General features: G+C 40.0%; 1 protein-coding gene across 1 annotated transcript; it reads right to left on the bottom strand.

Annotated features, from left to right (window-relative positions):
- Positions 1–8881: 8881 nt before the first annotated feature.
- Positions 8882–14395, bottom strand: Fam110c (family with sequence similarity 110 member C). The gene is made up of 2 exons (XM_041630389.1): positions 12143–14395; positions 8882–9016 (listed from the first exon to the last, which is right to left on the bottom strand). The coding sequence occupies exon 1, from the start codon at positions 13137–13139 to the stop codon at positions 12159–12161; it is 981 nt and encodes a 326-aa protein (XP_041486323.1). The 5' UTR covers positions 13140–14395; the 3' UTR covers positions 8882–9016; positions 12143–12158.
- Between the last annotated feature and the right edge of the window lie 12891 nt (positions 14396–27286).

The following is a 27286-nucleotide window of genomic DNA, read 5'->3' as shown; positions in this document are numbered from 1 at the left end:
TTGTGGTGTTAGGGAGTGTTCAGTCCTATGCAATCCAACCATGTCTTGAAGTTGGAAGCTGCTCTTAGAGGTGTCATAACAGGGTCTTGTTTGTTTGCTTTTTCTTAAAGCTGTTCTGTCTTTCCGCAGAGAGTGGCTGTGTTCTTTGGTTTCTTGCCCTACCTTCTTACACTCAACATAGATACCTGTGCATGTGCACACACACACATCTTTTCCAGATCAGCTTTCACAACACAACCACAGACTACCACTTTTCCACACCCAAAAGATTCCTGTCACTAATACTAACGATTCCATGCAAACATTAGAGGGAAAAGGGATGACAGTCCAACCTACCTGGTCTTCTTCGTTGACAAAGGTCTGTCCCACTAGTTCAAGAGAATGTTCCCACTGAAGAGGCTTGTCTTAGTGTTTACTATTGCTGGCATAATACGCTATTGTGAACTGTGCTGACCACGGGATAGGGAAAACATAAAGCGCCTGGTGCTGAGTAATAAGCTAACAGAGCAGAGGCAAGGACTTCCTGTGGCCTTAAAGCTGTAATTGCTCACTCAGGCGAGAGCAATGGGAATGGGTGAGTAATGCTTCCCTCATGCCTCTACCTGCATAGTGAAAGTGTTTACAGTTGGCTGATTTCTCTTCTTCCCTGTTTGGGAGTAATATTTGTATAGCCTTGAAACATGTTCAAGTCTGTGAGTATATATTTGGAGTGTGCATGCCTAGTCATTTTCTTTTAATATTGAAGAACAAAATCTTACAATCAATCCTGAGACTGTGTAAAATTTTCCAAAACTTAGAAGTGAATTAAGGAAGGTCCAATTCTTTTTATTGATTTGACCTTTCCCATTTATATAAAAGTCAATGGTCACCTACCAATGAAGCCATCATGGTTCTGCCAGACATCTCTGAGGTGTCCTAGGAGTTCCTGCATTGTGGTTTCACGTAGCACGTGAAACACTGTACTTGGCATTCAGCTCACCAGTAGAACTTGTGCTGACAAAAATCAAGCCAACATCTGACTAACCAGTTTGCTCCCTCGGGGCCCTGATATCCCCTGTTCGAAGCTCCTGGAAGCCTTTGCTTGTTTTCACTCCAATTTTCTTTTTGTTACTCTTTCGAAAGCACATACCATCTTACATAAAATTATCAACATCAACTCAAACAGGAGCCCTTCCCTGTTATATGAAAATCTAATGCTCTGAAATGTTTCTCTGTAAGAGGTAGGGGGCAGCATCAGCATCACCATGGCTCCAGTCTCAGCTAACAAAATACAGGTCCTTCCAGAAATTCAAGTGTAGCATATGACGGCAAAACTGAGCTCAAGTCTATGTTTTCACAGGCTGAGTCAGACTGTGACCTTTAGATGATAAGAAACCCTAGTAGATGTTTGCTGGTGAATGTAGATTCTTTTCATAATCTAGTCCAGTGAAAAGTATCTGAGTCAGACAGATTTGGGCTCAAATTCTTACTTGATAATTTTTTGGTCTAAGAAGTGATCCTCATATCTAGACAGCACTAGAGTTGTATAAACAGCACACACAGCATCTGCATAGCTCCCACAGGAAACCTTCCATGCCTAAGGAGTTTCTTCCTAAGTTGCTCTCAATCATGCTCGTCTAAACATAAAGGAAGCCAGATTCAGCCAGTTCCTTCTCTCAAGAAACATCTATAGCTGCTTGATTCTAACATGACCTCCATTACTGCAAGCTGAATGTAGAGCAAGTGTGAAGACGACAGAGCAGCACTTGGTTCTGATACTAGTTTCCTCAGCAGGTGGGAACTGGGCTGAAATCAAGAGCTTGTCATGGAGAAGTGTTAGTCAACGGTCCATGCTAAAAAGTGTGCAGCTTTCCCTGATCCCTCACGGCTTTTTTTAGGACTCAGAACCTAAACCGGAAGATCTCTTCAAACAGTGACATCTGGTGGCCCTGCTAAACTTTCCCTACATCTGATAGGACTCCCAGGAAGAACAGAGGAGAGGGCCACCTCTTAGTACATAGTGGACAGTAAGAAATTTTCAGAGACTGAGGCCCATTCTCCACCTTGGTGATGTGAGGGCCAAACTTGAATTTTACTTTTGAATGTCTTTATTATGTGAATGGGTCCCTGCTCACTTCTACAAATGCCTACCTGATATTTTGGTGTGGTACCTAATGAACACCTATAAGGAAGCCCACATGGGAACATTTTGGGAACCTAATGTGGACACTGCAATCCTAACTTGCTAAGCAGGTTGAAGGCAGGGTATCCAAGTCCTAACGGACTGTCCTGACTGGAACAGCCTATATATAGATAAGCTTGCTGCTTATGCTGGAGTGTATCTGAGGATTGGTCCTCCAACTGGACTGGGAGAAGCACTATACAGTGTGATACTGACCCCTTTATTTTTTGCCTAAGTTGGAAAGGTGTAGTCTTATTTTTTTTTTAAGGAAGTCTATTGTAGTGATATTTCATTTGCATTCTAATAAATAAAGTTTGCCTGAAGATCAGATTGTAAAACAGTCATACTAGTTGGCCAGGCAGTGATGGCACACACCTTTAATCCCAGCAACCACACTAGTTAGCTATAGAGGCCAGGTGGTGGTGGGGTGTGCTTTTTTTTGAGGGAGGGATATGTCCATGTTTTCTTTTTTATTTATTTATTTATTTTTATTATTTAATTAAAAATTTCCACCTCCTCCCCTCCTCCCATTTCCCTTCAGCTCCCCCCATCCCCCTTCCCCTCTCTCTCCAGTCCAAAGAGCAGTCGGGGGTTTCCTGCCCTGTGGGAAGTCCAATGTCCTCCCCTCTCCATCCAGAACTAGGAAGGTGAGCATCCAAACAGACTAGGCTCCCACAAAGTCAGTACATGCAGCAGGATCAAAACCCAGTGCCATTGTCCTTGGCTTCTCAGTCGGCCCTCCTTGTCAGCCACGTTCAGGGAGTATGGTTTGATCACATGCTCCATCATCCAGCTAGCCTTTGTGAGCTCCAATTAGATCAGCCCCACCGTCTCAGTGGGTGGGTGCAGGTGGGGTGCGCTTTTAACCCCAGCACTAGAGAGGAATATAAAGTGGGATGAGACATGAACTCTCTCTTTCAGTATGAAGATTTCATAGAGGTAAGAGCTCTCTACTGGCTTGGCTGCTTTGCTTTTCTGATCTTCTGATTGAACCCCAATATCTATCTCTGGGTTTTTATTACTTGTGCTACAATTGGTACCCAATGTTTGGGGTACAAATTCATGAAAAAGGCATTTGCCCATGGCTTTTTAGCCACCAGCACAGGCCAGAGCTTCACATGGGGCTCCAGCCACATTCAACTAATCTTTCTTTTCTTTTTTCCCCAAGACTCTGTGTGAGTTTGGGATTTTCGTGTTGTAGACTTCCTGAAGCAGTCTCCAGCTGCCAAGCAAACTCCAGAAGCACCCGGGGTTCCAAATGCTACAGGACTCATGCACACTAGACTGGCTGGTTCTGCATTCAGGCAGTCCCCCCTCCTCCTCCTCACATGCTTTTTCTGAACAATCCCCTGTGCGTTTTCAGACAGCTTTCTCTATTCTCTCTCTCTCTCTCTCTCTCTCTCTCTCTCTCTCTCTCTCTCTCCACCATGGGTTGTAGGCTTTCCCTGAACCCTGTTCCCAGACTGCTGTTTTACTTTCCTGATACCCAGGCAAGCTTTATTTATTAAACTACAATAGAAATCCTTGTTTATCAGACACAGAAAGCAAGTTATGATAAAAAGTAATTTAGGCACAAACTTTGAACTCACTAAGATAGGATAAATATTTAGTATTTTTTCTGAATTTGTCAAATGCAAATGGACTAGACATTGTTGGTATATTTATTACCTGTATATATTATAGTTATTGTACTTACTGTATATAGTTTTCTTATATTATATCCTTCTTTTTTTTTTTACACAAACAGGAGAAATGCAGGGGCATTTCAATTGTATTTTAATAACTAACGCTTGCCTGAAGATCAGAACACAAAACAGCCACACTAGTCAGCCGTATAGGTCAGCTAGTGTTGCCACACACCTTTAATCCCAGCAGCCAGTCACACTAGTTAGCCATAGAGTCCAGGCAGTGGTGGGCCACGCTTTTAATCTCAGCACTAAAGAGAAATATAAGGCAGGATGAGACAGGAACTCTTTCTGTCAGTCTGAAGAGTTCATAGAGGAAAGAGCTCTCTAGTAGCTTAGCGTCTTTGCTTTTCTGATCTTCAGTTTGAACCCCAATATCTGTCTCTAAGCTTTTATTATTCGTGCTACAGTATATAGTCCCTGAACAACAACCAACTAGATGTAGGTTTCCTGAGCATCATTTGTGAGTACTTTTTATTCACTGTAAACTTCAAAGTTGCACAATTGATAACAGTGTAGAGATTTATCTGCCATTTGAAAAGGTATGCTTCCCTTGCCTTTTATTTGATTCTCTTTATATGATTTGGACTTTCAGATCCATTAGTAGTTTAGGAATACTACATCAAATAGAAACCATGAATGAAATGAGGCTATAATTTCATAAATCAGATATCTAGCATCACGATTCTTACCTGCTTTGTTTCTTTCTTTACATGTTCTCTGCCTTCATTTCCATAATTTCTCTATGTCAGTACATTCATCTATCCATCATCTCTCTTTCCTTGTTATCTTGTTTCACACTGGAATGGGGGTTGGAGGAGTTAAGGAAATAGGTGAATTTCAGTACCAACTTTAGCACTGGATTCCTCGATATATGCAGGTGAATGAATTCTGTCATTGCTATCAGTGACACACTGAGAAAGCAACTTTTAGTAAATCGCACTGTTGTTTTTATATCAGAAAAGTGGACAGTGGGTATATGAAATTAAAAATCTTCAATGTCCTTTTCTGGAAAAAGTCCTAAGTAAGTTCAAATCGAGCAACAGGTCTATAGAAGTCAGGATCCAGGCCATTCTGCTATTGTAGTTCAGACTTCCAATTGCTAAGAAAAAAATAATTCTATTTTCATTTAAGAATTTTTAAAATGTGTATACCTGTGTTGGGTTGAGTGAATTTATATGAGTCACATGTGCGCATGAACGTATGGAGGCTGGGAAGAAGACACTGGATCCCTTGGATACTGTTCCATGTATGCATAAGTCATAGCAAGTCTGAAAGTGAAACTGGCCTGTCTTGGTTATTGCCGCAAGAGACCAGACTTCCTCACCTGCCTTACCTTCAGGTCCACACAGACCCAGCTGTGCTGGCCAGATAGAGAACCAACTTAAGAAATTCACAGTAGCCTTCCCTGAGTGAATGAATGATAAAGATGCAGTGTCTTCATTTTATTTTGATGTTCATTTTTCAGTGATGGATGCTAGTACTAAAACATGAAAAGAACTATTTTAAAGCATATGATTCATGGTATATTTAAGGAAAACCAAAGAGCTAAATACTCTAAAATAGTTTTAATGCAGCCAGATAGTAAATATAAACATAAGTAGGAGAGCTGCAGAATTCAAATGCCATGCATCTCCTTTGACCAAGTCTGGAAAGGCTTTCCTTTGGCGAGGAGAAGCTCACAGTACCACAATCTCACTTCAGGACTGCCCCACCTGTTGGCAGTCATATGCCAAGGTCAAGGCAGCACCAATTGTAGCATTGCAATAAACTCTTGAAACAAGCACAGAACAGCGAAGTCGCCTTTTCTTCTACCGCCAGAGAGATGTAGATATAAATTATTTTCATAGAGAATGAGGAAAACCCCTGGCATATCACTATCTTTTAATCTGGACACTATTACTCTATTCACATGTAGCAGTTCAAAAGGCTACCATTGAATGGCTTTCATTACTATCTTTCTTCTTTCCAACATATCTAATTACATTATTTATACGCTATTCTTTGTAACATTAACTTAATACACAGGTGACAAACGTATAAATTTCCTGCCCTCTTAACTGCTAAATCGTCTCCATCCCAAACTCTTTCTCTTAAGACATTTACATATAAAACTAATGGGACACCTGAAAATAAAGAATTGCACATACTGAAAGATCTTTTACAAATTGCTGTCACTGTGACACCTCTTGAAACGAAGTGTGATACAGTGATATGCAGAATAGCAGCATGGGTGTGGTGGCACAGGTCACACTTCCCAAGCCGTCTCCAGAGGCAAAACCCCAAGAATAATCATTTGTGACATATTTGAAACAAGTCTCACAGAGCTCCACTTGCAAACAAAAGATAAATGCTCAAATAAACAGTGTGCATGGAAAGATGGCAAAAGAGAAAATAATGTAAAAATGAGCTGGTGAAAGGGAAGCCATGTGAAATAAAAGAAAGCCACCTGAGGACTAGAAAATGCAAAACTAAATAGTTTTGTAACTAAAAAGATACTCTTAAAACAGTTACACATAATACATTTTAAACTAAAGTACAGACATTTCAAAATGGAATGACATAAAATATTACCATTTAGAAATTCCATCCACAATCTTTTCTCATATCTTACTTTAAAATTAAGGAATACATTTTGAAAAAAATACAGTAAACTTTCAAAGAATTGACTGACAATTTTTGGGGGGTTGTTGTTCACACATATTTTCTCTCAGAACATTCTGAATCTAGAATTCTTTTATTGTGAACATTACACACAAGTTCATAACCCGGGGCTCAGTAACTTTTTACACATACTCAGAACCTAGAACCTCACAAACCCCAGGAGCAGTCCTTGCTTCCAAACACATCCTCTGCAAACAATGAATTGATGCCAAAATTAATTTTATGGTATGTGAAGTGAAACCAGACCCCAGACCAGGGAAGTGCTTCTTATGTGTGAACCAGTTAGAGTAAGGGTCCCTGTTAGAGTAAGGATGAGGGTGCTATGTAGTACACTCTACTGGGAACATTGTGAAAGAACTAACAGGACTCCTTAGATACTGGCCAAATCACAAGAAACTGAACTGTAAAATTATCTTTGTACCCTTGTCTAAGATAATTTGTATATTGATACAAATTAAAATTATATTTGTTATATTAGATATGCTCCTATTTCTGTTTACAATATTTGTGCACTTATGCAAAGTTATTCTGTCATATTGTATGCATGCATGTTTCTACCTCTGCTTAAGACATTTTGGATATTGATGCAATTTTAGGATATATTTTTCATATTGCACTATGCATTTCTATCTCTGATCAAGATACTTACATAGATTGTTTACATTTTGGGATCATTGTCCTCATTTGCTGCATATCTGTTTAAAGACTGTTTAATTTTATAATGTGAAACCTTAGTCTTTAAGCTATACAGTTTCAAGAATTATAAGTCAATAGTCACCCATATTTGCCATACTTAGAGTTAGACTAATCAGATTCTCTAAATGCACAGAGATTATATTCCACATGAATGAGTAATCTTCAAACTCCTCAAAGAACTATAGAATATGACATCTAAATAACTCAGGGTTCTGCTAACACAAGACACGATTACTCCTGGCAGCACTGATCTATTCTTGAGAGAATGTTAAACACTGAAAATACTCCACTTGGAGCTTGTTTTCTTCTTGGCAAAACTAGTATTTGGGCAAAGAATTTCCCTTACCTTTACTACTGACAAAATGCACGCTGTCCAAACCTGAGAAACAAGATACAAGCAAAAATGACTGTTGAACCTTGTGAAGACAGGATAGGACAGTCTTTTGAATTTTCCTGCCTCTGAAAATGGTTTGTCAGATGCTCTAGGTCTTAGCCAAATTTGGTTGCCCCAAAATTACAAATGAGACTTTGGATGATTGTCCAGGTAGCCAGCTGTATCTGTCATTTCTCACACCTTTTGGAAGTTGTTTGCTTACACCATTGCTTACTCAGGTATACTATTTTCCTTCTCATGTCTTTGATGGAGTAGAAGACTAAATAGTCATAGCTACTTTCCTTTCATAACTTGGCTAAGACATTTTAGTACAAGATTTAGACTCATCAGGATAGGACAGCTATTGAAATAATATCTGTCATTTGCTCATTACCTTAGACTGAACATGTAGCTTGTGTTTCTTGCTTGAGGCTGTTCATGTGGGTTGTAGTTCTATTTTTGTGTATATATTTTAGCCTTTTCTTTTTTCTGAACAATACTTGATATTTGTTCTTATTGTATATAGTTTTGTATTGGGTTTAGAACTCTCTTATTTAGACAAAAGGGGGAGGTGTTGTGGAAATTAATTCAGCCAATAGCCTCTTGGGTATTGGCCCATTAGGGTATGGTCTGAGGTACCATAAACACAGACAGGAAACATGCTTGCTTTCCCTTGGTTGGTGGTGAGAGTTTGGCTCATAGCTTCCAGTGTCCACAGAGGCTCTCTATCTTTATTGTGAGTTTTTTTTCCAAATAAGTAAATACTTGTTATCTTATATTCCAGGCTCTTATGGGCCTCCCTAATTACACATACATTGAACAAGTGCAAAGAGGAACCCCACTTTTTTTTTTTTTGCATGCTCTCTAGTCTTATGAATCTCCCAATGGGTGTTTTTATATATTTATGGCCAAGAAGAAAGTGGCATTAACAAAATGAACCATGAAGCCTTAAAGTGATTTTAAATGTGCTCTTCAAATCATTACAAAAGACTGTCGGTTTTATAGTATAGGAAACCAATGTAAGTGCCAAGTGATTGTGTCAGCCACAGCACTTAATTGAATGCCTCTTTGTGCTTACATAACTTTAAGTAGCATAAATTAGTTGAAAGGAGTATACTACCGCATCCATGCTTGATTTCATACTTTCTTCTTTTCTTTGAAAGCATCTATTTACATATTATCAAAACACATTGCAGAAACTGTCAGTACATCAGACAAAAAAAAAGTCTTGAAAATATTCTCCAACAGCTATCATTTCTTCAGCTGCCTTTTGGGATGTACAAGGAGGCTGCCTCTCACAGCTACTAATATCTTCCAGCCCATCTTCACCGCAGCACTTCACCATAGCTAATATACAAGCCTGGTCAACAGAACCAAACACATGGCTCAGGAGTCCATTCAATCTAAGGGTCCCTTCATCATAGAAAAGTTTGCTTCCTGTGGAGAAAACAGAAATGAACCATGAGTCACATCTCATCTGCTATAAAACATACGACAGAATATGGCCTCTCCTTTCTTTGGTTTTATAATAGTTCTATTATTTCAATACATCTTTCTTGTGCTTTAAATTTTGAAAAAAAAATAGGTATGTTAAAGGGAGCTTTGATCTGGGTTCTTTGATAGAAAACTATCTCTCTCTACAAGCCTTTTCCTGGAATTTTGAAATTTCTCTTTTCTTTCAACAACTCATACAGTGGAATACTGACAAAACCTTCCACCTAGGAATACTGGCCTAGGGCTAGGCAACAAAACCAAAAACAAGGTAGGCTGTCTGATAGAACACTTGAGGCAAACAGATTCCATCTTTTCCAAAGACTAGCATCTCCACTAGGACCAGGTGCTGACCAGGAAGCAGAGAAGGATGGCCTTAGCATCTTTTGGTCACTTGTTTGCTTACCCTCTGTTCCTGGAGACACTGTCGAGCTCCCAGTGCACACCAAGAAGGGAACTGTGTACCTGTCTTCCAAATTTCAGATACAGTTAGGACTTCTACAGGTACTCTTTCTTTCCAAGAAGAAATGGGAAGGTAGCTGTCAATATCTGATTTTTTTAATCCAAAAATCAAGCCATGTTTATCCCTAGCTACCCAAGGACAAATTATTTCTTTTATTTGAATATTAAAACCAGCAATTTGTGTATTTTATTTTTTAAGAAGTCAGAAAAACCTACATTTCTTCAGGTAATAACTTGATTAATTGATGCATAGGATTATAATTGAAAATTGAAGGTGTAAAGTCAATTCTCGTGATTTATACTCTGGGAAACATTACGAAAATTGTCCATGTGTGACCGTCCGTCTACTCACATGTCCCTAGGGGTGGTGTGAAAATTCTATGATTTGTATGCAGTTATGCTATTTTTAATTTTGACCAGCAAATGTTTTTATTCCGCTGGGTAAGAAACTTATAAACTTATGCTTTAATTCCTAGAAGGATATTTTATTACAAATTATAGGTCTCTGTCTACTAAGTGAACAAAACACTCATTAACATAAGTGGTTCTCGACCTTCCTATTGCTTCGACCCTTTAATGCAGTTCTTCAGGTGTGGTGACCCCCAACCACAAAAGTATTTTCCTTGCTACTTCAGAACTCTTAATTTTTCTGTTATGAATAGTAATATAAATATCTGTGTTTTCCGATGGTCTTTGTTGACATCTGTGCTAGGGTTGTTAGAGCTCCAAGGGGTCTACAACCCTTGGGTTGAGAACCACTGTTATAAATGGCATTTAGTCTTTTACTTCTAAATCCCACCTTTGATCATCTCAGATACTCTGTAATTTTCCTGCAATCCTATTTCAACACAAAAGTAAGCTAGAAGAAAAACTAGAACCACAGATGCATACTTTGCTCTCAGCTTTGGTGTTAGCCACCTGGTCGGAGTAGGTGAATGGAGCTGTGGGCTCAAACAAACACCAGCTCAAGGAGCTAGAGAAGGCCCAGCAATGTCATTTCACCATCCCAAGGTACCAGATATCTCTGCAGTGCTTATATAGCACAGGCTGCTTTGCGCTAATCTTTTAATAGATGAAGTTAATGGAGCAAATTTAATGTGATGATGCCAAAACCATCCGGAAGTCTTGAGAAAATAGGGGTGAGTATCCTCTAGGTTTTACTTTAGCTTATTGGTATGGCATCTTGTTACCCCAATATTATTTACACCCTAAGTTTATCTTATGGCAATTTATGTTTTCTTATGTCTCCTTCAAATAGGCAATTTTTTCTCCCCTGTGCACCACTCTCAGAACAACACCAACAACAAATGTAGATTATTGGCTACACAGAAAATATAACACCAAAGAGGAACAACCTTTCTCTGTCTCCTTTCCTTTTGTAGATGAATATAAGTCAGCTCTAGCGTGTGTGCCAGTGAGATGGGCTGAGCCCTTCGCTGTTTCTTCTCTCTCCATATCTACTCATCCACTACCCCCTCTATGTCTCAGTGCTCAGAGCTGCACCATGGTACCCTTGCCACCGCCCACACGGCTCAGATTCAAAGACAATTTCGTGAAAATACAAACGGATGCAACATTTTCTGTTATTTTATTGTTATTCTTTGAATACCTTCCTTGGGGACTTGAACTAGTGTAATATGCAAATCTTCAATAAATTATAATGAAGAACTTAAGTTTGAGTCTTCTGAAATCAAGAAAAAATAATTCACATTTCCATACGATCTATCTGTATAAAGACCACTCAACAGCTGGTTCATAAACACAGGTTGGCTGAATATAAGCATCTAAGTGTCTGCCCCCGTGGAATTTCATATTCTAATAAGGTGTCTTTAGTTAGTATTCATCTCAGGGACAGAAAATGTGATTTTTAAAAATTTTCACAGTAACTTGCTCTCAAAGGCAGAATGAAAAAAAAACCTGCTGAAATGTTTAAATGCCTTGTTCGCAACAATACTCCTTTAAAGGTGTCTTTTCCTTCCTACTCCCAAGGTATATTCGAAACAAATGAAAAGAAGGAGGTGTGCAACCTTAGCGCCTTTGCATAGGCCGAGGACAGAGAAGTGTGTGGTTACTTCCTAGACTGGGAGGTGCTTACTGTCTGTATTATCATCTCTGGCAAAACAAGCAAGCAAGCAAACAAAAAACAACACAACAGAAACCAAAACAAAACATAGTTTTCTTGCTAAAGGAGTACCAAGATCTCAAAACCTCAAAGCCTAGGATGGGGGTGGGGGATCCCCAGCGGCTTGCTGGAAGTGGGATATCTGGGCTTAAGAGGAGCTGAGAATGCCCCTTAGACACCAGAAAGGCCCACCAGGAGTTTGGCTGGGTGCAGAACTACCTAAGCCTCAGAGTTTACTTTCAAAACAGGAGTTAATGGGAGCGTGAGACTGCCGGTTGGACCATTTAGTACTTCTGCCTTCTACCATCTACACTGCAATAAACCAGCAGGGAGAGCGTTAACTGAGTGACCTTTCCAGATACTCAAATTCAACACCAGAAGGGCAAATGCAAGCCTTCTTACTGTAGGCTCTGTTTTCTAACCAGGAGCTGTGATTGGCCGGCACCCAGTTTAGTCAACACATATAAACACACCCCCCACCCTCTAACCTGGATCAAACGTCAATCAGGCAGGTCCCTGCAACCTCTGACTGGGGGTTTCTTTGGCCTTCTTGCAGGTAAACAGCCACTTTATGATACGGGCGTTCCTTTCTACTACAGAGGTGGTGCTGGGCATCTGCTCCATGAGCTCCTCTTCTTGCAGCCCGTCCTCGCTGTGCCTGGAGAAGCTACTATCAGAAGTAGCCATGCTCACGCTCCGCACTTTGAATGTAACACAGTCGGACCCAGCAGAGAAGTTCTCTCTCCCAAGAGCCTCCACCACTTCAGGTTCCAGGCCGCAATAAAGGAAGAAGTTGTCGGGTTCGGCCCTGGCTATCGAGTAGCGGGAGCTGAGATCTGACTGAGAGCGCTGCAATCCTCTACGACGCGACACCCGTAGCTCCCCTGCGGAGGGTGCAACTGGAACCTCGGAAGCCACCTTCAAAGGCACACCTGGGGACTCCATGGCCACTACAGGGATGGGAGGTGATAACGGAGAGGCTGGACTAGTGGCTACCGCCTGATCGGACTTGGTCCAAGTGGCCTCTGATTCCTTCGTCTTGGCCTCACCTGACACCACGGTCGTCTCAGGGGCCACTGGTATTTTGTCCTTGGGAGACCCCTGGGAAAACTTCTTCACCGTCCCAACTCTGGAACCGTCTGTTCCTGGCCCTCGGACGAATTCGCATTTCTGTCGGTAGATGACCAACGAATCAGGTCTCAGCGGCTTCCGAGGGATAACCCTGCGGGCTACGGGAGCTGGAGGAACAGCCGAAGGAACTGGGTTGCGGTGCTGCACCCCTGCGGCCTCAGGGACCCTGCCCTCGGAGACAGAAGCCTGGCTGGATCCCGGCGTGCTCCGAATGTACTTGGCGCGGTCGGCCGCCAGTCTCTCCACCGCGCTCTTGCGCGCTGGCAAAGCCGTGTGAGTGTCCTCCGCCGCCCTGGGGTCCCGGAGAGGGGGTCGCATTCTGGCAAGTGCGTCCACGGCCGACAGGGCTCGCATTCTTGCAGGACCCGAACCCACCAAGCTGCCGTCCAGTAGAGACCACTCCTGTTCCGGCGCCAGTCTGTCCGAGTCAGTTCCGAAGTCCGCAAGGGGTGGGGAAACACGCCCCAAGGCCCCTCCGCCCAGATCCGGAGTTGGGGCGAGCCGAGCCAGAAGGGCCGGGAAAGGTGAATCACTCCCGGCTCCAGATCGCTCCTCCCACGCAGACGCCGGGCCTCCTACACCTGGCGTCCCCGCCCCGTGACCCGCTGCAAGGTGTCCCCGCCCCCTCACCTTTCTGTTTCCTGAGTCCCATCCCTGCTACCTTATCCCTAGGTTCTTCTGTCAGGTGTCCCCTCTCTTCTCTTGTTCTCCTACCTATTGTTCCCCCATCTTCCCTAATTCCAGGAATACCCCAACTCCTTATCTCCCACCACTGCTTCCAAACATTCTCCTCTGTCCCTTCCCCCGCCTTTCTCTTGGAGAGTGGAACAGAGAATGACCGCTAGCGACTGCTCAGTGCCAGGTAACTGAGGTTTCCTTCCAGTTCCAAAGTCCTTGAGGTCTTTCCTTGTTGGGAGTTCTCAATTCCAGAGATTAAGGTGAGGGGGAAAAAAAGCCCATCCCCACTCCCCATCCCTCCCCCAATACAGAAACCATCCATATCCTTGTATAGCCTCGGCTTTCCCTGGAACTTGCTCTGTAGACCATGCTCTCCTCGAACTTATATAAACCCACCTGCCTCTGCTTCCCAAGTCCTAGGATTAAAGGTGTACTCCACCATCTGTCCTTTTAATTTTTAAAATGATCTCATCATGTTTGGAAATTTTCTGATTTCTATAACTTCAGTACACTATTTGAAATAAATAGGATACGAAAGAAAAAAAAAACACTTTCCAGGTCAAAATTAGTAGGTGCTGGAAAAAAAATCAAGAGTCACCTTAGACTTGGCTTCAATCCAGAAGTCATTGTCTCGTACTTCAAGTCTCGTTGCTTTTTGAGAAAACCCCTAACACCTTCAAGAATCAGTCCTGCTTGTGCTAATCCAGGCAGTGAGAAAACACCGGGTTCCCTGGGCAAGGAAGATCAAAATAAGAATGCTGAGAGCTTAAGAAAATAGTTTCAAAATTCCATCTTTCAAAAAGTTGGACAGAAGACAAAAACTATCTGCCAGACAAGTGAAGGGTACGTTATCTCCTGTGTGGAGGCCAGTTTCAGGTCTTGCTGAAACTGTCTCAAATTGCAGCTAAACGCTCTGGACATACAATTGCAGGATTTAGTCCAGCTCTTGCTGGATTTAGTCCAGCTGAGCTGTGCGTCACTGCAGCAGGGGGGCACAGACACCTTCCTAAAGAAGAGAGGATGGCTGCAAGTATGTTTAGTGAGCCCGAGAGAAGAGCCACATGGAGACCCAAGTCGGCTGACAATCAGGTTGTCTACATAGCCTAGATGGAAACGCAATCCTTTTCTTCTTGGCTGGAAAAAAAAAAGGGAGGGTACTCAGTAACTTATGGAGGTGGGTAGAGAGAAATAGAGAAACTGTGAGACAGAACACAGAGAGAGTGTGAGAAAGGTCATGCTTTCTCCAACAGAATCAAGGAAGCCCAATATCTAGCTTTTTTTTCTGCCCACATGGCCAGATACTACACAGCAAGTCTAGTGTCTGTGTCAGAGGAAGCAGCCCTCACGTTTGAGGGGAGTGAATCCTTCTTGCTCACAGCAGCAGCAGTTATGACGAACTATAAACACGTGTGCCTTCGATATGTCTGAACTTGACCTCACCGTCACTAATCATTTAGTTTGGGGAAGGCAGCCAACTTCTTCTCTTGGGTTTTTGTTTTTTAATCTGCTGATTCTGTTCTCGTAATTTGCAGTGTCCATTCTGATTCAGAATGAGAAGTACGATATAGCAGGTCACGGCTTGGTCTCTACTCCTTAAGAAACTGTAACAAAGGACCCTGTGCCTCTGGTTGTGTAAGTAAAGCTCACTGTGTTTACCTGATAGCTTTCCAATTAGTAAGATGGCTTACATAAAATTCTTTGCATTGGGCACAGAGCAAGTTTTCAATCAATGTTAAAATAGTTTTTATTGTTTCTATAATAATGGTTATGAGTTAGTCAGCTATTTTCCTTTCCAATATTGTTACTGAATTTACGTAAACTTGAACACATTCAAAATAGTAACCCTTCCTAGACTATTCTTTTGGTTTTTTTGTTTGTTTGTTTTGTTTTTTTGAGACAGAGTTTCTCTATAGCGTTGGAGCCTGTCCTGGAACTAGCTCTTGTAGACCAGGCTGGCCTCAAACTCACAGAGATCCGCCTGCCTCTGTCTCCCAAGTGCTGGAATTAAAGGCATGCACCACCACCACCTGGCACTCTAGCATTGTTTTTAATATATTGTTATTAGACAAAAAATATATCTTAATATAATTTACTGGAAAATTGGATCTTGGGTTATCCTTCACGAATTGTCTAAGCAGACTCTTATTGCTCAGCTGGGAGTATCAACTTTGAACCCATTTCTTTCCTGGTATCCACCTCAAAAGACCTGGTTCAAAGAAAACAAGGGTTAATGCTCTCATAACTGCTTTCATGGCTTATCCTAGAGTGGCGTGGAGGACAGGTGTGTAGTCACTGTAGACAAAATGCTAGATCGGCCATGCATGCAGCTTCAGGAGGCAGGCCAGATAAGGCATGACACATCATTAGTGGGAGATTTTGCAACCATTTACTGTTAGCTTCCTCCAACCCTAAGTTTTTGGAAATTCCCATGGTATAAGAAAAATTTAAATATTACAGATTTAGAAGCATGCTTAATCATGTGTCTTAGCACTCTCGGGGCACGGCTGCCTGTAAGCCATTAGAATAAGTCGCATGTATAAGTCTGTAAGTTATGTTCCTCTAGAGAACCCTGGCTAACACACCGGGTCTCAAGAAATTAAGAATAAAAGTGAGACAGGAAATAACTGAACAAACAAAAAGACAGAAGTGAATTAAGAAACTGAGGACATTGGAGATAATATAAATCAAATAGACCTCCACAGAACATGATGCTCAAACACTGAGTACACATTCTTCTCTGCAGGTCATAGAATTTTATCTAAAAATCTAAAAATTATCATATTTTAGGACTCAAAGCAAGTCTCAACTTAGAAATAATATCTTATACTTCATTTGACCACAATGAAATAAAGCTAGATGTCAGAGACAAGGGTGCCCACTGGATGTATGTGTGTGGACTTGAATAAATCTGGTAAATCATTACTCAGTTAAAAGTTAAAGCACAGAGTATTTTGTTTTTGATGTTTAAAGGCATTTAAAATAATACCAATGGGTGTAAGTGCGCATATACAAATGTGAGGAGCTGTATAAAACTATGACGTAGCACTGCAAATGAACCAGAGTTACGCTGTCTCGGGAGAAGAAGAATGAAGTGAAAGCTTCAATTTCACTTGCCCTGTTTACTTCCAGGAAACGACATGTTAGGGAAAGGAGGGAAACAAGTCACCGACCCCATAACAAGACTTTCATGCAAAATAATTTATTAGTTTCCTTTTCCTGTGAAAATGGAAGTTGATTCAGTACTGCCATTGTGAAACTATGAGGCATGAAACAGAATGTTACGTACGAAAATCAACTGGGGCTGAGGCTGCAAGCAGTGTTTCATCTTGAAAAGACTGGAGATGGAGTCACCCTGGTACAGAATACACCAGAGACAGGGGCGCCCATGGGAAACAGACTGGTAGATGAACAGGAAGTTGGCTACAGAAAAGATAAAATAGAAACTGTTTGAAAATTTAAAGCTTAAAATTAATTGGCTCCATACTAAGAGGAGCCTTGAATACCATGATTAGGAATTAATTTGTAATTTGACAAAACAGTGCTCACTTTTAAAGATTCTAAAAATATGAATTACAGGGATTCCTAATTTCATAAAACAAATACTAACAGGTGTAAAAGAACAGATTATTTTCAACACAGTGAAAGTAAATGATAGTGGGCAACTTCAATATTCCACTTCCACAACTGACAGGTTATTTGGACAAAAAATAAATTATCATATTTTAGGACACAAAGCAAGTCTCTACTTACACTTCACTTGACCACAATGAAATAAAGCTAGATGTCAACAGCCATAGGAAATACAGAATGCCTAAACTCATGGAGAATAACACACTATTGAATGACTGTGGGTCAGATTAAGCCCAGAAAAAAATGAAAAAAAAGAACAATGTTATATAAATGAAGACAAAGCATATTATAATCTGTGCAATGTAATGAAGGTTGTCCTAAGAGGAACATTTATAGCACTAAATGCCTTACAAAAAAAACCCTACAGGATTTCAAATAAATGAATTAATGATATATCCTAAGTCAGTTCTCAGCCTGCAGGTAGCAAACCTTTTTTTTGGGGGGGGGGTCACATATCAGATATTCTAAATATTGGATATTTACATTATGATTAATAACAGTAACAAAATTACAGTTAAGATGTAACAATGAAGTAATTTTATGGTCTGGAGTCACCACAAGATGAAGAACTCTATTAAAGTGTCACAGCATTAGGAAGGTTGCATTGTTGGTTTGACAATTCTTGGTTTACCTCTTAAAAGGTTGGTTGATCTGAGTGCCAAGAAATGGGCCTTAGAAAAACTTATTAAAATAGATCATAGAGATATTCAGATCCAGACAGAGGAATTTGATAGAGAACCAATTTCAGCATTGCATTAGAAGGTTAGAGAGAAACAGCCTAAGGTTTTCAAACAAGTAACTTTAATATATCCAGTCTTCGTACAGGAACAACTGCCAAATGATAGATATCCCCAAAGCTGTGCAAGAGTTAAATGGACTTCTGTGGAAATGTGAAAATGTTAGATTTAAGGAGATTCAAGGAAGTGGTAGTCTCATGTGACATGCATTTACCCTTTGTGAAGCAGATGTTAAACTTGTGGTCAACTTGTAATAGAATTACCCTAAAGACTGGAGAGAGATGGTTACAGCAGTTTTGGAGCCTGTTTCTCAATTACAATGGAGGACCTGGTGGAAAGATGAGGCAAAGACATTGAACAATGAAGTAGAGCTAGAGGTATAGAAATACCCCACGACCAACTTCTTGGAGAAAGAGATTATGCTGATATACAAAGGCAGTCTCAATATGATGACCATGCCCTGGATTTATGCCACGCAGAAGCTTTCAATGCATGGGACAGAACTGGAAATGTAGGAAAGAAAATTGAGGCATTTACTAAATTTATACAGGAACCAAGAAAACCTTCACAGATTTCTTACAAAAATTGACTTCAGCAGTAAAGAGAATGATGCCAGATTCAGAAGGTAGACAAATAATATTTGAATCTCTGACTTTTGAAAATGCTAATGAACATTGCAAATGGTTAATTAGGCATCTAAAGGAAAGATCAACACTCCTGAAGGATTGGATCAGAGATACAATTAATATTGAATCTCATGACCATGGTGATGCTTGGATAGGAGAGGTGATTTCCAGAGGTTTCAAGGAAAATCGAAATGTCAGGTTGTAAGTGGAGGTTTCTCTCCTGCCCACTAGTTTTCAAATAACCACTCTGAGCTTAATATTAATTACAGACTGTTGTGTAATATGATGTGGGGAGGTAATTTGTCAATCTGTTGTTTCATTGGTTAATCAATAAAGAAAACTGCTTGGCTTGATAGGTCAGAAAAGTAGGTAGGTGAAATAGACATAACAGAATGCTGGGAAGAAGGGAAGTCAGCCAGATGCCATGCCGCTCCTCTCCAGGGCAGACGCGATGAAGCTCTGATCCAAGATGGACGTAGGCTCGAATTTTCCCGGTAAGGTGCTACAGGCATTAATAGATATGGGTTAATTAAGATGTGAGAGTTAGTCAGTAAGAGGCTAGAGCTAATGGGCCAAGCATTGTTTAAATGAATACAATTTGTGTGTTGTTATTTAGGGGCATAAGCTAGCCAGGCAGCTGGGAGCCGGGTGGCAGAATGCAGCCCACAGCTCCTTCTACAGTGATGTTTTACTCTTTGTTTCTTTGAGGGTCGCACCACCCAGCTCCCAAATAAATCACACACATGGAAGCTTGTTATTACTTATGAATGCCTTCCTTGGTTTAAAGTGTTGCTAGCCAGCATTTCTTAACTTAAATTATCCCATTTGCCCTTTGCCTCTGGGATTTTTCCTTTCCTTCTTCCTCCATGGCTGGCTAAGTGATTAGGTGGCTGGCTCCCGAGGTCCTCCCCTCCTTGTTCTCTTGCTGCTCCTCTTTCTCATTTCTCCTTCTATTTATATCCTCTGCTCACCAGCCCCACCCATCCTTGCTCCTGCCTCACTATTGGCCGTTGAGCTCTTTATTAGGACTATCAGGTGTTTTAGATAGAGAAAGAATCACAGCTTTGTGGAGGTAAACAAATGCAGCATCAACAAAAGTCACTCACGTTAAAATCATATTCCCCAACATTAAGCATTTCAATTGTAGTAAACAAGGTCACCTAAAAAGGGATTGTAGACAGGGCATTTCTAGAAAGAATATTTTTTTCTAAGCATAATCCAAACAGAATACAAATCAACAACAAATATCCCAAAGCAAGAGAATTCAATTTATAGAGAAAACTAACTGGATCTATTCTCATATTGTATGGGAAACACCAATATCTGGAGCCCACATTCTATACTGGTACAAATAAATCAGGAAAAGCAGCAATTTTAATTTTACAATTTAATTTTACAAATCAGAAAATTTAAGTAAAATGCCTCAAAGTCCGTATGACTTTGTCTAAAAGTCAGATTTATACGCTATATATGGTATTAATGGATCTTCATGGAACCTGCAATATGCAAAAATAGTTGTTTTGCATATTGAAACTGCTGAATTTGTATCCATTTGATGTATGATGTCATTTAATCCTGCTGTTTCTCTGCCAATGCTCTATCAGACAGCTTTCATTAGGAAACCAAGCTTCCATTGAGAAACGAGCTGCTATTCTTATGAGTTTTCCTTTATATGTGGTTTGTGTGTGCTCTCTTGTAGCTTTATACTTTCTTTGTTCTCTATACTTAAGTGTTTTAACTATTGTATGCTGTGTGGAATTTCTTTCCTGGTCTTGTCTATTTGGTATTCTGTGTACTTTTTGTATCTGTGTGGTTATGTCTTTCCTTAGTTTGAAGGAAATTCCTCTATGATATTGTTGAAGACCTGGTCCATGCCATCGACCTGGGATTCTTCTCCCTAGTCTATTTCTATACCTGGAAGATTTGGTCTTTACATGCTGACCCACATTTTCTCTATGTTTCTTTCCTGCACTTTAAAATGTTTCTACATTCTTTGCTTATTTCATCTCTTTCCTCTACTTTACCTTGGAGTTTGATAGTCCATATTCTGCTTGATTTATTCTACTTGTAAGGCTTTCCCTTGAGTTTTCTAGTTGTATTATTGGTTTTTTTAGTTCTGCCTTTATTTCCACTTGAGTCCTATTCAACACTTGCAGTTTTTTTTTAATTGAATTCCATGTTGAAATGCTGGATTGCCATTCTCATTTCCATCAGTCTTATGTTCATGTTCTTGGCCATCATCAATGTATTTTTTAAATTAATTCTCTTTAAATTTCTTTGTGTCTTCTTCAAACTCTTTGAATTCTTTGATGAAGCTTCATCTGAAGTTTGTGGTTATTCTCTTAAATTCTGTGTGCTGTGGTGCATTGAGGTCAGTGGTTCTTAATCTGTGGGCCATGACCCCTTGGGGTTGAATGATGAATGACCCTTCCACAGGAGTTACCTAAGACCGTTGGAAAACACAGCTGTTTACATTACAATTCATAACAGCAGCAAAAATACAGTTATAAGGCAGTAACAAAAATAATTTTATGCTTAGGGATCACTACAACATGAGGAACTGTATTAAAGGCTCGCAGCATTAGGAAGGTTGAGGATCACTGGTCTCATTGGTGAACATTTCTGTAGGATTGATAAATGTGGGAATCGCTAAGCATCCTGCCATCTTTCCTGGCATTTCTAATGAGCAGGTCCATCCGTTCTCCTGTTACTAGTATTTCAAAAAATCTAAAGTGCAAAATCATTATGTACTCATCAAACAAAATAATGTATTAGGAGTTTTCAGCCTTAGCACCTTGAAAATATCCATACACTCTAAGGCAGCTTGGAACGCAAACACAAAGCAGTGTGGCTTTTCCTTTCTTTCTGAGTAAGTGAAAATGTGCACTGACAGGTAGCTTCTAAGTGGGAGTACCAAAACAAAATAGAAGGTAACAAGATTTGTGACACTGCAATTTAGAAACAAGGAGAAATATGGTCAAAGACCAAAGTGACTAGGCTTTATCGACTTCTGAATGAACACAGGACTTCACAGGTATTGCAGACAAAGGACAAAGTTGGTACAACTGCAACACTCGATGCTCAGTCCCGTTCTTAATCTCCAGTGCTCCCTTTGCTTAACATGGTGAGTTTGGGGTTTTCTCTACCAACTCTCCCACATTTAACTATTATCAACTTTCGTGGAGGCTCCTTTAACCTTTAAATTAGGGAAAAACTTAATCTGCCAAAGAAAAGGGTTATTTAAATTTTTTCCAGATTTTTTTTTTAAAATGTAAAACTGAAAACAGTATGCCTTTTTGTTTCCTTGACTCTCTGAGTAGATAGGCCATGTCACACGGTACAAGATAAACTAACCAAGTGTGGCATTCCCAGCCCAACAAGGAGGGCCAGCTTGTTCATCCCGGTCATTCAGCTAGCTTAGCCCCAAAATAACCACACAGAAACTGTATTAATTAAATCACACTGCTTGGCCCATTATCTCTAGTTTCTTATTGGCTAATTCTTACATCTTAATTTAACCCATTTCTATTAATCTGTGTATCGCCACACGGCAGTGGCTTACTGTCTAAGTTTTGGCAGCATGTCTTACTCTGGCGTCAGATCCATGGCATCTCTGACTCTGCTTTCTTCCTCCCAGAATTCAGTTCTGTTTTTTCCGCCTACCTATATTCTGCCCTATCAACAGGCCAGGGCAGTTTCTTTATTCATTAACCAATGAAAGCTGCACATGAACAGATGTACCTTCCACACCACTTGTCCACAGCATCAAGGTCAACACTTCTCCTTGTTCATAAGACATGCTCCTGCTCCAAGAATACTTGGTGAAGAGTTAGCACATATAATCTGTCAAATTCCTATCAGCACCTTCTACATGTCAAATAATAACTGGTAAGTATTCCATATCCACAAATGAAGAAACAGGCTGAGCAGAATGAGATTAGAGATAGTTACATTGCCCAGGTTAAAACAGATTTCTCTTTTCCAGACTGTGCTGGCTGTTCACTGCTTTCCTCCTGCTTTTCTGGGACCCTGTTTGAGAAAGGAGTTTTATTTTCTAAATTCTTGGTTCTTTGTAAATAAAATGAAAAACTGTATTGTCCTCCGTCCCCACCTCAATTTAAGCCCCCATCTCCACTTTTACCATTTCCCATGTTATGAACTCTTCATTCTAAATTGAAATGTTTAGACAGATATTTTCCATGAAATTTAGATTCCATGGGAATGGATTGCTGGATTTATCTCCTGCCCTGACTCTATTTATACTGGAATCATTGTTCCACTTTAGCAGAGAGCTTGGATGCTTTAAAACTAACCCCATGAACTGCAATTTTATAGGTGCCAAGGACACTTTAATCCTTCCCCTGAAAAGGGCTAAACAGAGAAAGTTTAGGCCTCCAAAGAAGCGAGCATTACTTTGTCCACACACAGATCTGGAGTGTTTATAGCTCATGTTTAGTCTTTTGGCATTGCGCAAGTGGTCCTGAGTCCCAGTTCTGCCATTTGATCTTCAGCCCTCTCCACCTTTTTTCTTTTTTTCTTTCTCTCTCTCCTTTCCTCTCTCTCTTTCCCCTCCTTTTCTCCTCCTTCCTCCCTCCCTTTCTTTCTTCTTTTTTTTTGAGACAGAGTATCCCAAGCTACTCAATGTAGGCCAAGATAATCATCTGATCCTCCTGTCTCCACACAGTTTAATGATGCCAGGGATGGAACCTAGGACTACGTGTGTGATAGGCAAGCATTCTACCAATGTAGAAGGGTCCCTAGTCCATGTTTTTCCTCCTCAATTTTATGTTTCAGATACTAAGGTAATACTATTGCCCATGAAATGGGGTTTCTAAGAGGATGTACCAGATGAGTTGTAGCCATTGAATGAGCAATGCCTTTGTACTGATTTTGGTCTTTTGTCAAAATATTTCTATAGTAAATAAAAATAGACAACTGAAAACTTACAAACACTGTAAGATCATATCTCATTTAGTACTGAAAGTAAAGTGCCCCCCAAAATTAAACTATCAAATTCATATTTGCCATGTAGGTTATTCTTGACCACTGCAGGAAATTTTATAGAAAAGTTGTTCATCTTGTTTAATCTGTGTTTGGGCCTATGGGTAGTTCTTGCTCTTTCTCATCAACTATTAAAGCTTCGAATAAACATTGGTCAATGAGACAAAAGAGAAACAAACGGATGAAAAATGAATAAAATGAAGAAGGAAAAAAGGGGGGGAAGAATGAGAGAAGGGAACAAGTGAGAGGTAAGAAATACTTAATTTAATTAACCTAACATTTTAGTTCTGGGAACATATTTCTTTCACAGTCATTTGTTTTTGTTAGCACAGTTTGTAGTACAAGCTGGAAATCTGTACACTCACCATAAGCTGCATATTGTTTAATTTTCTTAGCCAGGCATTTTCATGATACTGACATTTTTATGGTCTTATATAGTTAGTGATCTTAACCATCTGGTTATCATTTCTAGAATACCTGTGAACTTTGTGCTTGGTTACATGATAGGTCATATGACATTTTGAGTTTTGTTTTCTTTGCTTTTGATGAACACTCACAGAAAGATAGTGTAAACTTTTCACAGTGAAGGTTACTTATGAACAGACAAAAACCAAAGTTAGCTGTGCCAAGATAAAACACTAACAGGAGTTCTAATGATTCTGGAAAAGGATAGAGGGGATGTGTGTTTGAAAGTTGGTTCTGCACAAGTGTAAGGGCCCACACTTTAAGGTAATGACCTACAGACTGATGTCTGACTTACCTAAATATTAAGATTTTCCGTTTTAATTCATCTTGACTTTAGGATTAGTTTGACACTTTTAAAGAAGCAAAATCTGTCATTTTTATTATTCCCTGAAATCAAATCTAATATGCTATAAAAACCATGACTACCTAGTATACTGGGCCCAATCCCTTTTCATTTCTATGTTAAAACCCCCAGCTGGGCTAAACATTAAAAACATAGAATTAAGAGATAATTAAAATGAATTCCTCTAATTATGAACATTTTCATATTGTTGACTGTTATAGTTTAGAGGGATATAGGGATAAAACATCTACCTATATAGTTTTTAAAGATTTTCAACTTGTGTTTAATAAATAGCATTTTGTGAGCATAGGAATATGATGTATTTATGAGATAGTATTGTTGAAAGAGATGTTGTGTTAAAATGCAGAAATAAATATAAAATTTAGTTGATGCTAACATTTTGGAAAATGCTGTTTTTGTTTTAAAAACATGTTCATAGCAAAGTGTTGAGTCAAATAAACAATATATAAGATATCATGTCATCTCATTTTCAGTTTATTCACGAAATTTGGAACAAATATGTCAGAATATGGGAGGGCATAGGCATGTAATGGTGCTTTGTGTATTTTTATATTTTATGAGATATTTTATCTTTAAAATAGAAGAATCAAATTCATTCTCAGTTTGAAGTGTTTATGGTTGGGGCCACTATGTATGCTTCATGCCCAACATGGATGCCCTCTGGGGCTTCCAGTGCAGTGTTCATCTGCTTATTATCTTTTATAAATAAACATACAATCTTGATTGCTCTGAGTGTAATGTCATATATTTGTATAAATTACTCTAATTTGGCTCAATACCTATTTTTAAGCTAATCATCATACTTTAGTCTTGACAAAATGCAGACAAATAGGGTTTATGCATACTCCTGAGGTAGAAACAATGAAACCAGCCAAAGATGTTATTTTAGATAGATGAGATATCATGTACATTAAACAGAATAAAAATAAAGTATACCAACATCAATGACAATTAATATTCTACTTGCTGAATTCTTACTGGATGCCAAATAGTTAAATGACCCAAACAAAATAATATCTAAATGAAAATGGCTTGCCTTTTGTCTTGGCCTATTTTTGGGAGCTCGACCTGGATGAAAAAAGATCATGACCACTCAGTACAATCCTACCCAGAGTTTGCTTAACTAAGAAATTGTAAGAAATAAATAAGGAAGAAACACAAACAACCACAGTCTGAAACAAAAATAGTGACTCCCTATTTGATAACATTTCTAAAGCATCAATAAAATTACTTCCTGAAGCCTGCAGCCAACCTTACACAAATCCTACACTTTCTGCCTTATAGCTCAATTTCCATATGAACCCTAGTCCTTAATAAAAGTGTGTTAGTGCTGTTCTTAGTGCTTAGTTTTCTCTGCCTAGAGAGGGTGAACAAATCCTTAGCCATACTGGTAAAAGTATTTGCTTCCTGTGACCATGGCCTCAGTTTCTACCTACCATATTTGGTGACCTATATTATCAACTCACATCACTGGAGGCCATGGCCACTGCCAGGTGCTCATCAAGACAACAGTAAGTTAAAATCTTGTGGGTATCTCTTGGGTGAAGAGAAAGCTTCTCTTGGTTGCAGACAGTCTGTGTTTACCTTTTCACTTGGCAAAAATTAGGTCTGCCTACTTACCCAATTACTCTACAGATTATACTTTTCAAAACCTCCTGTGGTTAAGTGTTGAAATAAGGAGCGGCGGGCTGCATCCCCGGCACCCAGCCGCCCCCACGGCTAGCTTTACCCGAAATAATTACACGGAAACTGTATTCTTTTAAACACCGCTTGGCCCATTTCTATCTAGCCTCTTCTAGGCTAGCTCTCGCACCTGGACTAGCCCATTTCTAATAATCTGCTGTAGCCCACGAGCTGGCTTACCAGGAATGATCTTAACCTGCCTCTGTCTGGAGTGTGAGAATCATGGCGACTCTTGATTCAGCTTCTTTCTCCCAGCCTTCTGTCCTGTTTACTCCTCCCACCTATGTTTTAACCTATGGGGGCCAAGCAGTTTCTTTATTGCTTAACCAATGAAATCAACAGATTGATATATGACACTCCCACATCAGTTAAGGCTCTTGCACCCCCTCTCCCTTCCAGTAGATATCCCAAAGAGTGGGGACGCCCCTCTTTGGTCTGCTTTCATTAGCTATGGCTCACATCTTTCTTCTGGTTGTTCCCTCTTTTACTTATTTTCATCTGGCCTTTCTTTCCTCCGAATTGTCTTTTTCCTTCTTATAGATTCAGATTATGGGCAACACTCAACCAACTGACACCTCCCTAGGACTTCCCTTTGTGATGTTTCCTAAATGACCTCAAGTCTGTCTTACTGGAGAGAGAGAGAGAGAGAGAGAGAGAGAGAGAGAGAGAGAGAGAACACACTTGGTGCTCTATGACAACATGACCTAGCTCTTATATACATTAGACAGGTCTGTCTTATTGGAGAGAGAAAGAGAGAGGTTCACTCCAAATGCCTGGTGCTCTATAACAACATGACCTAGCCCTCACATGCATTAGACAAACAGCAGGTTTAGAAATGACCCTCATTCACAATAGTCTCTTCAAACTTGATCTCTATCTCTATGTCTTGGCAGATGTTCTAAAGTTCCTTATATTTTACCTGTCACTTAGACATCCTTGATTTCTGTTCAGTGTGTCCTCCCTCCCCTTCGGCTGCATCTGACTCCAACTCTGACATTGATAGTGATGATCAAGTGGATTCTTACCATTCCACGCTTGATCCCCCTCTTCAGCCTCCTCTATATTTCCTCTCCACTCTCCATCTCCTCAGCCACAAGATGCAAGCTCCTTCAACACACATATCCACTCTGGAAGACCCTTCTAAGCAACCGATTCTGTTAATCAACGGTCTTTCTGATAAATAGCTGTAACAGAGATCATTGTCCACATTGGATTCTTTCTTTAAAATGAAACAAAATTGGATTCCTTCTTTACCCAAAGTCTACAAATTACAAACAAATCTGAATTACTAGCCTTACCTTGACAACCTGAAGACAT

This window comes from Microtus oregoni, unplaced genomic scaffold, assembly GCF_018167655.1.
Source record: "Microtus oregoni isolate MIOR12 unplaced genomic scaffold, Mior012 000034F_ref0000314, whole genome shotgun sequence".
Taxonomy (NCBI): Eukaryota; Metazoa; Chordata; class Mammalia; order Rodentia; family Cricetidae; genus Microtus; species Microtus oregoni.
This window is presented reverse-complemented; position numbering and strand designations above follow the sequence as displayed.

Excerpts from the sequence above, each read along its gene's own strand:
- Fam110c (XM_041630389.1), bottom strand. The coding sequence starts at position 13,139 with ATGCGAGCCCTGTCGGCCGTGGACGCACTTGCCAGAATGCGACCCCCT.